We start from the raw sequence: 14480 nt of genomic DNA, 5'->3' as shown, positions 1-14480 counted from the left end.
GTGTAGTCAGATCAGTGTTTAGATTGCTTGATATCCACTTTTGTATTGGTCTTTTCTGTAAATGTCTTACTTTCAATGTTTTTTACTTTATTGATTAGTGCTTTTGTAGGATTGAGGCAGGTAAGTATGTATTTCACAAATAAGTTAGGTAGGTTAGTGTGAAAACAGGAATGCATTTAGGTAAATATATATGTATGCAGGCAGGTGAAGTGTGTATTTTGTATTTTTAATAATTGTGGTGTGTAATATTAGTATTACTGCTTTGTAAAGGTATTAATCTTTTTGTTTTCTTGTAACTGTGTAGTCAGATCAGTCTTAAGATTGCTTGATATCCACTTTTATATTGTTCTTTTCTGTATAGGTTTTAATTTCAGGGTTTTTGCTTTATTGATTAGCGCATTTGCAGGATTGAGGCAGGTAAATATGTATTTCCGAAAAAAAGTGGGGTAAGTTAGTGTGAAAACAGGAATACATTTAGGTAAATATAGTTGTATGCAGGCAGGTAAGTCTGGAATTTTTATTATTAATAATTGTGGTGTGTATTATGAGTGTTTATGTTTTGTAAAGGTATGAATCTTTTTTTTTTTCTCTTTCTTGTAACTGTGTTTTCAGATCAGTCTTAAGATTGCTTGATATCCACTTTTATATTGGTCTTTTCTGCAAAGGTCTTAAATTCAATGTTTTTTACTTTATTGATTAGCTCATTTGCAGGATTGAGGCAGGTAAGTATGTATTTCAGAAAAAAACGTGAGGTAGGTTAGTGTGAAAACAGGAATGCATTTTGGTAAATATAGATGTATGCAGGCAGGTAAGTGTGGATTTTTATTATTATTAATTGTTGTATGTGTTATTGTGAGTATTTTTGTTTTGTAAAGGTATGAATCTTTCTTTTGTCTTTCTTTTAACTGTTTAGTCAGATTAGTCTTTAGATTGCTTGATATTTACTTTTATATTGGTCTTTTCTGTAAAGGTCTTAATTTCAATGTTTTTTCCTTTATTGATTAGCTCATTTGCAGGATGAGGCAGGTATGTATGTATTTCACAAATAAGTGAGGTAGGTTAGTGTAAAAACAGGAATGCATTTAGGTAAATATATATGTATGCAGGCAGGTAAATTGTGTATTTTGTATTTTTAATAATTGTGGTGTGTAATATAAGTATTACTGCTTTGTAAAGGTATGAATCTTTTTTTTGTTTTCTTGTAACTGTATTCAGATCAGTCTTTAGATTGCTTGATATCCACTTTTGTATTGGTCTTTTCTGTAAAGGTCTTAATTTCGATGTTTTTTGCTTTATTGATTAGCTCATTTGCACGATTGAGGCAGGTAAGTATGTATTTCAGAAAAACGTGAGGTAGGTTAGTGTGAAAACAGGAATGCATTTAGGTAAATATAGTTGTATGCAGGCAGGTAAGTGTGGATTTTGTATTATTAATAATTGTGGTGTGTATTATGAGTATTTTTGTTTTCTAAGGATATAAATCTGTGTTTTCAGATCAGTCTTTAGATTGCTTGATATCAACTTTTATATTGGTCTTTTCTGCAAAGGACTTAGTTTCAATGTTTTTTTCCTTATTGATTAGCTCATTTGCACAATTGAGGTAGGTAAGTATGTTTTTCAGAATAAAGTGAGGTAAGTTAGTGTGAAAGCAGGAATGCATTTAAGCAAATATAGTTGTATGCAGGCAGGTAAGTGTGGATTTTGTATGATTAATAATTGTCTGTATTATTAGTATTACTATTTTGTAAAGGTATGAAACTTTTTTGTAACTGTGTAGTCAGATCAGTCTTTAGATTGCTTGATATTTATTTTTATATTGGTCTTTTCTGTAAAGGTCTTACTTTCAATGTTTTTTGCTTTAGTGATTAGCTCATTTGCACGATTGAGGCAGGTAAGTATGTATTTCAGAAAAAAGTGAGGTAGGTTAGTGTGAAAACAGGAATGCATTTATGTAAATATAGATGTATGCAAGCAGGTAAGTCTGGAGTTTGTAGTATTAATAGTTGGAATGTATCGTGAGTATTGCTTTTTTGAAAAGGTATTTTTTTATTTTTTTTTTGTGAATTGTTTTTTGGATCAGTCTTCAGATTGCTTTATGTACGTTTTTATTTTGGTCATTAGGTATGAATCTCAACATGTTTTACTGAATTTCTAGGAATTTGTTATATTGAATATAGTGTGGTATGAATGAAGTGTAATATTGTGTTGTGTATTATTATAATTTCAGTGTGAATAGGGGAAGGACATATTGATATTTTTTGTTAAGGTGGAGTCAGATCAGTCTACTTATTGCTTGAGGTATTTAGGTAGGTATGCACGCACGTAACGAGTTCTGTAAGGATTACTTTTTTAACAAAAGTGTAGTTGCAGGCTTGTTAATCAAAAGTACTCTTGTGTTCTAGACTTTTTTACTGTTTATTTAAAAGCTTTTTTGCAGGTTTGAGTTTTATTAACAATTGTCAAGAGTAATATTTTGTTTAGTGAAAGTATTAATCTAGACTTTTTTTTTTTTTTACGGCATGTATTAGCTCATTTGCCATTTCTTTGTTTACCAATTGTGTGGTTTCAATCAACAGCATTGTTGTGTTTTGTGAAGGTATGAATCGTGACTTTGTTTATTGTCTGTAATGCAGGATTGTTCAGTATTATCTATTGTTTTGTACTGCTAATGGCCTGGCAGGTAAGGAAACGGACCTGTTATCGGAAGGTTTCAGGTTCAATCCTGATCCGCCAAGGTGCCACTGAGCAAAGCACTGCCCCCACACACTGCTCCCCGGGCGCCTGTCATGGCTGCCCACTGCTCACTAAGGGTTAAATACAGTGGACGTGTTTCATTGTGTTGCATGCTCTCCCCTCATTGGTGCGGGTTTCCTCTTGGTTCTCTGGTTCCCAAAGACATCCATTCCGGGTGAATTTCCAACTCTAAAGGTATGAGTATGTGAGTAGATAGTGTGTGTGCCCTGCAGTGTGTGCCCCGCAATGTGTCCCCACCCTCCACCCGACGTACCGGGAGGGCTCCAGAAGCCACGACACTGGTTAGGAACTTTTTGGGGAGAAATAAATGCCATGCATAAATGCCAAAACATTGTACATTAAATTTCAGTTGATCAATCACATTGCATTGCGTGTTATTCTTTCATTTGGTGTGGTATGGAGTTTTTGTCAGATTGTTCATCTGATATGAAGGAATGGTTAACATGAAAGGCTCTGAGGTATTAATTGTGTTTCACATGATAAAACATTATACAGAACAGTGTAGGTATCCCTGAGCAACAGACTCCCGTCTATAAACGTCTAACATGGCTGAAAGACCTTTTGGATTATGATATAGCTGAGGAAGGACTTGAAAAGTTGTTCACATGACTGCACACTTCCCCTCAGCTTTGGATTTCATCTCCACAAACGTCGCCTGAGCCTTTTCCTTAATCTGATCCATGTCCATATTCTGGAGGTTCTGCATTTGGCCCAGAATTGACTGCTTCTCCTCTTCCTCTGTAGCGTCCTCATCCACCATTTTCAGCAGTTCCTCGGGCACATCTATGTCATCCCCGGCCTGCTGGATCATTATCTCGTCCTGTTCGCTCTGGAGCACATAATGGTAATCAGAGCAGAGCAATGGTTACATACCAGCACAGCCGGAAAGATTTTGGTCAGTTCATCATTAAAACCTTCCAAGAAGTGTTCCGGAGGAGCGGGTGACCCTGACTTAGACTCAGGCATTAAATGTCCCGTAGCAGCGACTATACAGCGTTGTTAAGTCCCTTAATCCCTTGGCAGGGACAGTCTCTGCTGGATATAGACTGTCACACACCGTCCAACACACTGGTGCATTACAGACCATCTCTACAAATGTCGCCTTGTCACTGGAGGCTGGTAAGACCTGGCACATGACCTGACACAACTTTATGGCACCAGTCTCACGCACGTTGCGTATTTCTCACCTTCGGCAGACGGTATTTTTCTCTTAAACACGTTCGCAGAGTTGCCCTTTCTGCTTTCTTTGTGAAGAACTCTGCATCTCTTTCCATTCTTTGGGGAGAAACGATCATCAGTTATTGCACTTATCACTTCTTTTATTCCGTGTTCAAATTACATTGCATCGAAAATGAAATAATCATGGCAGTGCGGAGCTTTGAACGTTCAAGAGCAGGGTGGTAGTAACCTAGTGGGTAACACCCTGGTTCAAATCCCACTTACTACCATTGTGTCCCTGAGCAAGACATCCTGAGTGTCTCCAGGAGGGACTGCTAAATGCTGTAAATGTTCAAGAGATAAGATTTACTGCCATGATGAGAAATGTAATCTGCAGGCTTCCACACGATCACCCAGCATTAAGGCATTAAGAATTTAAGAAGAATGTCCATACTTATCCTCCACCAGCTGCTTTTGGTATTCCTCATACTCCTCACGGGACATTCCGTCAGGACGTGCCATGCTGATGCGTGTCTTCCCAGCACAGATCAGGGTTCTCACCAAAGATACATCCTTCAAGTGCTTTTTTTGTGTGAGGTCACTGATCGCTGCCTCTGGATTGGTCAGACTGACTTTTGAACAAACCTACTGTCTGATTACATCAGTTTTTTTTTTTTTTATTTCTCCCGACAGCCTAATCAGATTTAAATGTTCTGGTCTTCATTTAAGGGAACACAGCTTATTTCTATAAAAAGATGTGAAGTTCTTTTTTGTATTTAATGCATTGTGGAAAACACACTGATGACAATATGTATGTTTGTTCAGTAATTGATACATTATTATACAATCTGGCCAAATTGAAAGCAGTGAATGATACGTAGTGCAGGATTAGGTCAGTACTATTACAATTCTGCACTAATAGGACGCTGTGCCTGTAACAAATGGACATGTAGCAGTGCGTTGTCGTTGGCAACAAGGATCTGAGATCAGGACCCAATTCAGAGCATCTCCAAAACAGCAAAATGTCGTCCAAGTAGGTACAGATGGTAAACCAGTGACTATGATGCTGGTCATGACAGAAAGGTGTAGGCTTGCTGGGTATGCAGTTCTTACAAAGGCGATGTAACAATAAGAACTGTTCCATGGGGCAATAGAATATATTATATATTTCATAACAAATGTAACATTAACTTTTGACCACCTTTCTATAACTGGTTAGTCCTACTCATGGAGCTCAGCCTGGGACACTAGATGTAGGGTGGGGCTCCAGTCCAGTCCCACAGTGGACCAACCATTCTTGCTTGTCTGCATAATCGGCATTTGCTAAAAAAATATATATAGTTCTATTGAAAGAACTGCTGAAATTTAGTTAACTTTTCTTTAGGCTCATATGTTTCTTAAATAGAGCATTTAAGGTTGGATGGAGTCAAAACAGTGTTGCCTTTCAAAGATTTCAGTGACATTATTGGTTATTTATTATCTTATGTTTACCTGATATTATACAAGAGAACCACACACAGCTCTTCCGTCCTGAAACTAGGGCCTGTTTAACAGGAACTTTACAAGAATCATAAAAACATCATCATTCCATCCAATCACATTGTCATCAGTTATGCTCTCATAGAGAGGCATGCTCTCTGTGCCCCAGCACACATTTTTCCTGGTATTCCCGACATCAGTCTCTGCAGTCAGGGCCAGAGTGTTCAGCTGGTAACAGAAGAAGGAGAAGTACTGTCCATCTGTGATGACTGCCTGAGACACAAAGGGTCTGGTCAAGTCCTGTCCACACCAGAAGCCTGCAAGATAAAAGAAAATGGTATTACCTTCTTAGCCTGAAGAGAAAATGGAATATTCAAAGCAGACATTTAAGGAGGACTGGAATTAAGGCTGGTTTGTGCAAATTAGTTTTAAATGCAATTTCTTTTAGGAAAAGGGATAAGATTAGGGATGGGCTATATGGGTGGATTGGTGGTAGTAGCCTAGCTGGTTACACACTCACTTATGAACCAGAAGACCCAGGTTCAAATCCCACTTTCTACCATTGTGTCCCTGAGCAAGACACTTAGCCCTAAGTTGCTCCGGGGGGGGACTGTCCCTGTAACTACTGATTGTAAGTTGCCCTGGTAAATGATAAATGCTGTAAATGTAAATGTCTAAATAGAAGTGTGTGTGTGTGTGTGTGTGTGTGTGTGTGTATCCTTACAAAAATTAGGACTAACCGGTGTGCAGATGGACAATCTGACAACTGATCAACGCATGAATGACAGTAAGACAAAAAACATTTACCTTGATACATGGCCTGAGCTCCTGTCCAGGCAAAAAGGCTGGAAATTCCATTAGCTCGTAAATTAACCTCAATCTGATCTTTGAGGTTCTTTTTAATCATCTTGTCTCTCCGGAAACGATCCGGCACAAGGTGGAACTGCGTGTGGCCATAGTGACATGGGTCTGCAAGCTTAGACCCTGTAAAAGTAACAAATGTTTAATTTCTTCAAAAGCTAAAATCAATCACAATTCTATTAGATAAATTCAAATTTATATTATAGAGTAATAGAGTAAACAATAAATAATATATAATAGTATGGTATAATAGTATATATTTTATCTATATTATATATAGATAAAATATATGTATACACACACAAGGTCTGCAAACCAATCACAGATCAGAAATATGAGCCCTACCTGTAAAGATGTTGTTCTCATTCTGTCTCCTGAACAAAGGAAGCTTGTCTGGAGAACTCAGTATGACAGGAACATCAGCTGATATATCAGACTCAAGAGGAACCAACTGGAATATACACATGAAATAATAGCTGAAATTAATGCATTCCAGTTATAAGCATGAACTTATAACTTTATATGAACTTTATTTTACTGATAGTAGCAAGAAAATGGATTTTGTAGAAATTTGAAAGCAGTGTTTCTGGTTTGAGACTATTAATACTCATTAGCATAACATTTAGAAGCATATAAAATGTAAATGGAAATCTTATCAATTGATATATATTGTATTTCCATCTGGATGAAGCCAAGTTAGCAACAGCAGCTGGTACTTTGCTGAGCCCTGTAACTCCGGGTCTTTTAATGAAGGTTTTAACATGACGCTCCGCGTTTGAGCTTCACTCTTTTTACAAATTCAATTTGCAGGCATCAGGGAGCCACTATCAATATACACTGAAAGCAGAAATATGAGCCACTGTTTTCTAGATGTCTAAGAAGTTCAATTTAACATATAATATATTTAGTGTATTTTCAATTCACTAAATTAAATATGTTCTGTAACAGTAATCCTACAACCAGACTTTGACAGTATTTTTAATTAATCTGGAGACACATTCCGGAATTAATAAAGTTTTCCGATTGTACTATACCTCTGGTAGCTGGTGTGGTGTCCTTAACTGACTGTGTGGTTTGTCCTCAATTTGAAATCTGATTGGTTCAAGACGACCACTCTGGTGTCCCCTTGGTATGATCCTTTGTCCTCTCATCCAGTAGAAGCTTACTTGGGGGTCAAAATCTATGGAGAAAAGCATTTTAGCTCAAAGTTAACTCATGTTCCAGTGAAGGAAGGGATACGCACGGCACATTTCACGTGTATTTAATAAATGAACAGTCTTACTATGAAACATCAGACTTCAATAAGTTAGATATAATTACACAAACATCCAAACGCACTGCTCCTTACTGCACACTGGTTTTGTTTTAAAGGTCCCCTATTATGAAAATGTGACTGTGAGATTATTTAACATTAATACGAGTTCCCCAGCCTGTCTATGGTCCTGCAGTGGCTAGAAATGCTGATAGGTGTAAGAGAGCTTTGGCCATTCTGCTTCACCATTCAGAGAGCAGCAGCTCAGATGGTCGGATCTGGAATTTGTCACCTTATGTCCCCATCATGTCTGCACCAAACATTGTGGTTGGTGAACGGTGTTGATAACGTCATTTCCAGGAATATCCCCTCAACCTCTTTAGGCTGCTCTCCTCCTTATTAGCCTTTAAAGGTACAGACACTGAAACGGTGCATCCTGGGAAATCTCATTGTGGCACTGGAACAAAGTGGCTGTAATTCTTCACCAAGGCTGAATTTCAGAAAGAGACTTCAGATACTGTATTAGGGGACCAACTAGACCAAAATAAAAAAATGTATGTCAGGGAACATTAATGTTTCTGGAGGTGCCTTTTAAAATTGGCCATTGTTCGTCACATTGGTGCTGCAGTTATGGACAGTCGCCGAGGCGCGAAACACCACCATACAGATGTTTTTCACCTGCGCATATGCACAATGAAGAGGATGCGGAGGATGTAGTTATGTGCATGTATAATAAAAAAACAGCATTGTGGAACACACATTTCCAGGGTAGTGACTACAGTTAAGAAGACAAACAGATTCACACCATCACACTCAATCGAATACGCTCCGTGGGAGGTACACGTGGGAACCCGGCCAGCTTCTCTCACCGAGACTGGAGGTCCGGAGGACGGGGTTCCCCTGCACCAGGCCGCTCCGCAGCCCCGACACCAGGTTCCTGAGGAAGGGCGCGGCGAGCTGCTGCTGCTCCTTCTGCAGGAAGGGCCTGCGCTTCTTCAGGTGCCAGCTCTCCTGCAGCAGCGAGCTGCGTGTGAAGGCGCGCAGGGCGTCCGCGTCCACGCCCGCGTCCTCCACAGCCGCGCCGGACAGTCCGGGCGGCAGGCCACTGATGTAGGCCGTCTTGGTGAAGTGCTGGTACCACCTGTCCGCATTCAGCGCGAAGGTCTGGGGGTAGACGATGTACTTCTTCCGCTGGATCTTCGTCAGAGTTTCTACTTTTTCCTGCGCGTCTGCAGCGCGCAGGCGCTCGAACAGCTCGGCCACGCGCTGTCTTTTCGCAGACTTGCTTTTGGCGGTCCGAGAAGGGATGACCGGCGGGTACGCGGCCTCCGTGCGGGCCGCTGCTTCGTGTACACGCCTGTTTATTCGCGCAAACGGCCCCTGGGCGGCAGCGAGCTGTCGGAAGGGCAATCTGCTGCGGGCGGCCATGTTTCCTCACGCGACTGACAGACCGGCTGCTTCTACTCGCGTCGCGTCAGGAGCGCTGAGCGCACTGGCGCCCTCTACCGACCCGGATATTCATCAACAGGATAAATAAATGCCTTTTATTGTCACTATGCGCATTTACAATAAGGTTGAAAACAAGGACATGTATGTAGAAAATAGTATAAGAAAAATACAATAAGGTGTCAGCAATTACAAATAGACAACATTATATACACATGGTAAAAATAAATAACTGAGCGAGGTTTAATATATAGTGTGTGTGGGTTGCACATTATTGCACATTGATGAACGTGTAGTGTAGTGGATGTTGAGACAGTGAGAATAATGATATTGCATAATATACAGATATCGCACAGAATTGTAATGCTAAACAAATATTGGACGATAGAAAAAAAATCGGAGGTTCGGACTTCCTTCTATCCAGATACATTTATATGATCTTATATTATTTTTATTTTGCGTCTTTATTCTTTAGCCATATTAATATAATACACCATCAAATTAAGTAATTAATGTTTACGTCCCATCTTTACTAAGCATACTTATTATATTGTATTATACTATAGAATACGAATATGGTTATTTGCAATAGCAGTTTGTTACTATTAAGAAACGTTTTGTCTCTCACAGCCCCAAATTCAGAAAATGCTTGCGAATGTAGCTACGGTAAGAAAGTGATAAAAGGTGAAAATATATGTGTATTTACAGATATGTGCGTTTTCTTTCATCTTTGCTGTTGTTGAGATATATTTGGTGTTCGTTTAGCGGGGCTTTTATTATGACACGCCCCGGAAGTGATTGTAAGCCCCGCCTCGCCGCGCAGCCGGGTGCTCTTGGAGCGATGTATGCAGCAGGTCCCGTTCGTTACGCTCTGAACGTCACCTTCCTGCGGACTGCGGTCCGAGCTCAGGTGCTGTCGGCATGGCAGCACATTTGGCTTTTCATTTTGTGTTTTATTGCGGGTTAAACTTTGTCTGTATGTCTTTCCAGAGGACTTTTTGCACTCGCAAGGATGAGGTGTCCCTTGCGGAAGACGCCAGCAAAAAGTACGGCAGTCCTGCACCAACCATATTCTCAAGAGTGATTGATAGAACAATTACTTCTGACATCATTCATGAAGATGAAAAGGTAAAGAAACAGATCACAGCTCGTCAGAATACAGCCACACTCTTCTACTGCTGTTGACTTATAGGCATATCTTTAAAATGATTAGAATAACAAACAACCCCTGAAACGTTTAGTACAAGACGAGATACAAATAAAATCAAAAGTGGTTAATTGTGCCTTTTATCCTGTGCTCATGTTTTTTTTTAGTTATTATTATGCATATCTTCGCACTGAACATGTATACAAGAGGACAAAACAATCACTTCATTAAGAGAAGAAGTTGGGGTCCCAATCCGATCCACAGAGGTGCAACTGAACACAGCACCGTCCCCACAGCTGCTCCCCAGGTGCCTGTCATGGCAGCTCACTGCTCACCAAGGGTGATGGTTAAAAGCAGAGGACACATTTTGTTGTGTCACCGTGTGCTGTGCTGCAGTGTTTCACAATGACAATCACTTCACTTTCACTTTCAAAACAATCACTTCAGAAAGAAAGTGGCCATGGATAAACAACATATAAACATGTACAAGAAGAATATGGAAAAGAAAATGCATACTACTGAAGATCTGTCCAATGCTGAAATTAAATGGATAAAATACAGTCAGAAACAAACTTACGCCGAAGAAATTGAACTTCTGCAGCAGCAAAATTCCCATTTGAAAAGAAAGAGTTCAATCTTCAAATTGGATCCATACTGTGTGTGTTAAGAGTAGGGGGGCATCTGATCAAATCGGCGATGCCTGAGGAGGCCATGCATCCTACTCTTCCTCATAAACAGCATGGAATAGGCCACCCTATTCTCCGTCACATCCATCAAGAAACAGGACATAGTGGCAGAAACCACGTCTTAGCTAGATTAGGACAACGGTATTGAATATCTTGAGCCAGTGTAGCCGCAAGAGCAGTGATCCTGGAGTGCATCGCTGTAGAAGGCTATATGCAGAGACAGGAGAACAGATGACCACAACACTGTCCTGCTTCCAGATAAAGTTCCCTTTACTAGTGCGGGTGTGGATAAATTTGGGCCTTTTGAAATTATGGAGTGGTCTTAACATGCCTGACAGCAGTGCATGTAGAAGTTGACCATTCTATAGACGCAGACTCTTGTATTAATACTCTATGCCGATTCCAAGGCAGATGTTCAAAAGACTTAATCAAGGATTCTGACAATGGCACAAATCTTGTTGGTTCTGAGAGAGAGCTGCGAGAGTCTCGCGTCAATGAAATAGACGCGAGATGATGCGGAAATAGGAGCGCCAGATTCGGACTGTGAGAGAGCTACTGAGTTCTGAGGTAAATCAACAACTTTTGGGTGATCATTTTATGTGAAGTTTAGAGCATTATCTGACTCTGAATCATCTGCTCATCTGTTAAAGACACAGCCCAGCTTGCCACCCGGTGTGTTAGTTAGAGACAAATCCAGTATATGGTGGGTCATTCTGGAGGAGATGGACCCAGGAATGGTTACCTCTTTTGCAAAATTGGCAACAATGGTTTGGACTGAAGAGAAGCTTCAAAGTTGGGGATGTGGTCCTCAAAGCAGATTCCTTCCAAGGAATTTCTGGATGTTTGGGCAGAATCGCTCAATTCATGGCAGACTCCGGAGCAAAACTACTAAATTGTGTTTGTTTCAGGAAGAAGACTAAAGGAAGACATTCCTGTGTAGACTGTAAATACCAAGACAGAGGTGCAGGGAAGGACGCTTTGGCGAAATAGTTTGTTTGATAGCTATATTAATGGCTCTAAGTTTACATTTATGTTGATAATTGATATTCTACACAGTCAGTCAATTAGGGGCTGGGAAATGTTAGAGCTATTTCTCTGGTATAATAGAATAGAAATGCTTGAATATGTCACTATAATGTTACATTTATAGTAGTTATAGAATTACAATGGTTTATCAAATATTGTTTAATAATTCTGCAGTGTTGTGGTGTGATGCATTCTGATTGGCTGCTGAAGGGATGCACTTGTGTGGGACGCATGTGAGCCTGAAGCCTGAGGAACACCACAGTCTTTTGAACGTCACGTATAAAGTTGAGAAATTCATAATATTTCTGACTTTTATTTTTGGAGAGTGTCGCGTGAGCGAAGAACCTCCCGAGGTTCGAGGCTATTCAGTCATTCTGCTGCACTCAACCCAAGCAAATTGTGTTGCTCAAGATCAGCATCTTTACACCATTATGACATGAATGTTGCCAGAGGAACGATTCTCATCTGAAGCGAGGGGAAAATACTATGACTGTGTTGACGCGTTACTGCTGCTCCATTCACAGAACTTCTGTCCACTTGTTCTTATTCAGTGTTTAGCATTTCGGGACGTCAACCCTCAAGCTCCGGTGCACTTCCTGGTCATACCGAAGATCCTGATTCCCAGAATCAGTGCAGCCCACGATGATGAAGCTCTGGTGTGTACCTCCAGTGCTTTTGTTGTGGTCTCCTCAGTGTGTGCCTATAAGCAGGTGACGTTACGTATGCCATTTGTTTCTTACAGCTCCTTGGTCATCTTTTAATAGTAGCTAAGAATGTAGCTAAGAAAGAGGGGCTGACGGATGGATACAGAGTAGGTGAGTTGTGTGGTTCAGTGGGGAAATCATTTTTCAGACATGATGCATATAAACTAAATAATTATATGGAATATGTGCTTAATGTTGCTGAACTATCTGTGTTGTGCTTGACAGTGATCAATGATGGAAAACATGGTGCTCAGTCCGTCTACCATCTCCATATTCATGTCCTGGGAGGAAGACAGATGAGATGGCCACCGGGCTAGAGAAAGTGGATGAATGGCAGCCAGCATCAGTGCAGAATCATGTTTTTTTTATTTTTGTGGATAAATAAACTGATTGATTTATTAAATATATTATAATGCACACTCATAGTGGTGGTTGAAAGCAGGGTTGAAATGATCTAATAATAATGTCATTCAGGAGTATCTTTATTATGTATGAACCATGAAGATATGTACTTTTTACATTAAATTAAATAAAGCAATGAATATTCTGGTGCCAGAATATGAAGATAATGAAGGAATAATCATAGCTTCTGATCATGAAAACCTCATTCTCTGATTTATTTAAAAAATAATTTAATTCAGCTGAATTTCACAGGGAAAAGTTTCTTTCAGGTCATGAATAAAAACTATTTCATTGATCAGTATTGAATTGTCTCCTGTGTCCGAGACTTGTATCCACACTAAAATAGGAGTTAATGTTAATGAATTACAGTTCCATATCTGTGGACCATGCAAGTTAATGTACAATATGATATACAAGTGTTTGAAAAGTAGTCCATGGTCAGAACATGCTAAATAAAAATGATCATTATAGAATGAAACATCTGTGCTCAGTGTGTGTGTGTGCGCCCTGGTTTGGAATGATGCAGAGGGACAAAATATGACCTTTTATCTGAAATACTTTATATTTATACTTAAAATAAAAGTTAAATTGGGATTTATTCGTCTGGCCGCTGGAGAAAACGCCCTGCACCTGTAATAGATCAGTGGGAGTGAGTCGAAGCTTCAGCACCGGCACCTGGAGTACATCAGTGGGAGTGAGTCGAAGCTTCAACACCGGCACCTGCAGTAGATCAGTGCGAGTGAGTCGAAGCTTCAGCACCGGCACCTGCAGTAGATCAGTGCGAGTGAGTCGAAGCTTCAACACCGGCACCTGCAGTAGATCAGTGAGAGTGAGTCGAAGCTTCAGCACCGGCACCTGCAGTAGATCAGTGCGAGTGAGTCGAAGCTTCAACACCGGCACCTGCAGTAGATCAGTGAGAGTGAGTCGAAGCTTCAGCACCGGCACCTGGAGTAAATCAGTGCGAGTGAGTCGAAGCTTCAACACCGGCACCTGCAGTAGATCAGTGCGAGTGAGTCGAAGCTTCAACACCGGCACCTGCAGTAGATCAGTGCGAGTGAGTCGAAGCTTCAACACCGGCACCTGGAGTAGATCAGTTAGAGTGAGTCGAAGCTTCAACACCGGCACCTGGAGTAGATCAGTGCGAGTGAGTCGAAGCTTCAACACCGGCACCTGCAGTAGATCAGTGGGAGTGAGTCGAAGCTTCAGCACCGGCACCTGCAGTAGATCAGTGCGAGTGAGTCGAAGCTTCAACACCGGCACCTGGAGTAGATCAGTGAGAGTGAATCGAAGCTTCAGCACCGGCACCTGCAGTAGATCAGTGAGAGTGAGTCGAAGCTTCAGCACCGGCACCTGGAGTAAATCAGTGCGAGTGAGTCGAAGCTTCAACACCGGCACCTGGAGTAGATCAGTGCGAGTGAGTCGAAGCTTCAATACCGGCACCTGCAGTAGATCAGTGGGAGTGAGTCGAAGCTTCAGCACCGGCACCTGGAGTAAATCAGTGGGAGTGAGTCGAAGCTTCACTACCGGCTCGGGAAAGTTGGTTAAAAGTAGGGACAGACGCACGG

General features: G+C 40.7%; 3 protein-coding genes across 4 annotated transcripts; 1 reads left to right on the top strand and 2 right to left on the bottom strand.

The window, feature by feature from the left end:
• Positions 1–3071: 3071 nt before the first annotated feature.
• On the bottom strand, positions 3072–4542 carry cplx4b (complexin 4b). The gene is made up of 3 exons (XM_028996573.1): positions 4367–4542; positions 3942–4029; positions 3072–3583 (listed from the first exon to the last, which is right to left on the bottom strand). Exons 1-3 carry the CDS (start codon positions 4432–4434, stop codon positions 3356–3358), a joined length of 384 nt encoding a protein of 127 aa, XP_028852406.1. The 5' UTR covers positions 4435–4542; the 3' UTR covers positions 3072–3355.
• Positions 4543–4764: 222 nt separating this feature from the next.
• mrps30 (mitochondrial ribosomal protein S30) lies at positions 4765–9142 on the bottom strand. 2 transcript variants are annotated; one of them, XR_003751263.1, is made up of 6 exons: positions 8374–9141; positions 7287–7432; positions 6598–6703; positions 6199–6375; positions 5378–5708; positions 4765–5341 (listed from the first exon to the last, which is right to left on the bottom strand). XR_003751263.1 is itself a non-coding variant. In XM_028996572.1 (5 exons), exons 1-5 carry the CDS (start codon positions 8930–8932, stop codon positions 5449–5451), a joined length of 1248 nt encoding a protein of 415 aa, XP_028852405.1. In that variant the 5' UTR covers positions 8933–9142; the 3' UTR covers positions 4765–5448. The 2 variants fall into 2 exon arrangements, 1 of the variants encoding a protein (XP_028852405.1); XM_028996572.1 differs by having other exon boundaries at positions 4765–5708; positions 8374–9142.
• A 523-nt stretch (positions 9143–9665) lies between these two features.
• hint2 (histidine triad nucleotide binding protein 2) lies at positions 9666–13216 on the top strand. Its single transcript, XM_028996316.1, has 5 exons — positions 9666–9860; positions 9941–10078; positions 12361–12465; positions 12552–12624; positions 12739–13216. Exons 1-5 carry the CDS (start codon positions 9729–9731, stop codon positions 12828–12830), a joined length of 540 nt encoding a protein of 179 aa, XP_028852149.1. The 5' UTR covers positions 9666–9728; the 3' UTR covers positions 12831–13216.
• Positions 13217–14480: the final 1264 nt, after the last annotated feature.

Source organism: Denticeps clupeoides, chromosome 11 (genome assembly GCF_900700375.1).
Source record: "Denticeps clupeoides chromosome 11, fDenClu1.1, whole genome shotgun sequence".
NCBI lineage: Eukaryota > Metazoa > Chordata > Actinopteri > Clupeiformes > Denticipitidae > Denticeps > Denticeps clupeoides.
This window is presented reverse-complemented; position numbering and strand designations above follow the sequence as displayed.